Genomic DNA, 1,363 nt, shown 5'->3' on the forward strand with positions numbered 1-1,363 from the left:
TGGTTTTATGCTATACTACCAGTCATATTATATAACACACATCATAGTTACACATAAACTAATAATTCATCAAATTTCAATCATTTTCTATTTCACTCCAGAAGAATCCTCTGCAAGTTGATCATTCCAATTTCCAATCAAAGCACATAATAGAAAGTTATCATAGAATCTCCTAAATGGTTACTTGTATCCTCTCACGGGCTGACGGAGAAGCACATTGCCCACATTTACACAGTTCTCTAATTACCAGATTTCATGTTTCTCCAACAAACAGCAGAAACCTTCTCCACAAAGACCTTCCTGAGCTTGGAGCTGGCCTGAAGAGCGATGATGGACTCAGCTGCTGGATAGAACATCACTATGAACCAGCTGGTTAAAATCTTGCCATCCGGGATGGTACTGAATTTAGATGTGGACAACACAATCTCAGATATGCAGAAGGTTACAAATACTATGAGGATCAGGATAACTGTTCTTATAGCATTGAGGTGCGCTTGGAGTTTAGGACGAGTAAATCCAGAGTCACTCTGCTTCATGTTACACACGTGTCTCAAAAGAGAGGAAACTGTGAGTATAATTGAGTAGAGTATGAGGATAAAGGGCAGACAGCAGCCTAGACAGGTGGTTATTACTGAATACAAGGGATTCACATTAAATGTCCCACTAATGAAAGAGGTTCCTACTGTACTGTTCTCAGATCCTTTCAGTTCAGCTTCAAATGTCACATTCCATATGCACAGGAGACCCATGAGAAACGTCCCACCAGCTGTGAGTAGAAGCAGCAGCAGAAGGGAAGATGAGCTGATCCTCTGTAACCAAACACAGAGCCCATATCTGAAGTTGGTGATGGTGGTACAGTAGTAGGCACAGAGCCAGGCAGTCAGCCAGAAGCTGCAGTAAGTCATTGTAAGGTTAATTATGAACAATGGAATATACACTTCCCTAATAAACAGCACAGGAACACAAATGACATAGAGTGATCCCTCTACTGTCAGACCGCACTGTAGGAGAATGTTCACCAGTCCTCGCAGAAGATGGATCAGATGAGATGGGTTCAGCCTTGTTTCATTTCTAATGCTTTTAACATCCATAATTATAATATATGTGTTTAATGTAATCGCTATCCCACTTTCGAGGAATGCAATGCTTAGCAGAACAATCCACATTGGAGACAGCATTTTGTGGCTGTTCTGTAAGTTCCAGCTGGTGGTAATGATTTGTATATTTTGAGTACAGGCAGATCTGTGTTTGGAGTTTGAATAATGCAAATATTCTCTAGGGCTTGGTAATTATCATGTTCTAAACACAAATAGGTATTTTACTAAAATGCTATTAAAACTATTTAGCAAACTTAAATTAAAAT

General features: G+C 39.6%; 1 protein-coding gene across 1 annotated transcript; it reads right to left on the reverse strand.

Annotated features, from left to right (window-relative positions):
* Positions 1–239: 239 nt before the first annotated feature.
* On the reverse strand, positions 240–1,091 carry LOC134944385 (taste receptor type 2 member 9-like). Its single transcript, XM_063932965.1, has one exon. It carries the CDS (start codon positions 1,089–1,091, stop codon positions 240–242), a length of 852 nt encoding a protein of 283 aa, XP_063789035.1.
* Between the last annotated feature and the right edge of the window lie 272 nt (positions 1,092–1,363).

The sequence above is a fragment of the Pseudophryne corroboree genome, chromosome 7, assembly GCF_028390025.1.
Source record: "Pseudophryne corroboree isolate aPseCor3 chromosome 7, aPseCor3.hap2, whole genome shotgun sequence".
NCBI lineage: Eukaryota > Metazoa > Chordata > Amphibia > Anura > Myobatrachidae > Pseudophryne > Pseudophryne corroboree.

Bases quoted from the DNA above. Each gene is read 5' to 3' on its own strand.
- LOC134944385 (XM_063932965.1), bottom strand. From the start codon at position 1,091: ATGGATGTTAAAAGCATTAGAAATGAAACAAGGCTGAACCCATCTCAT.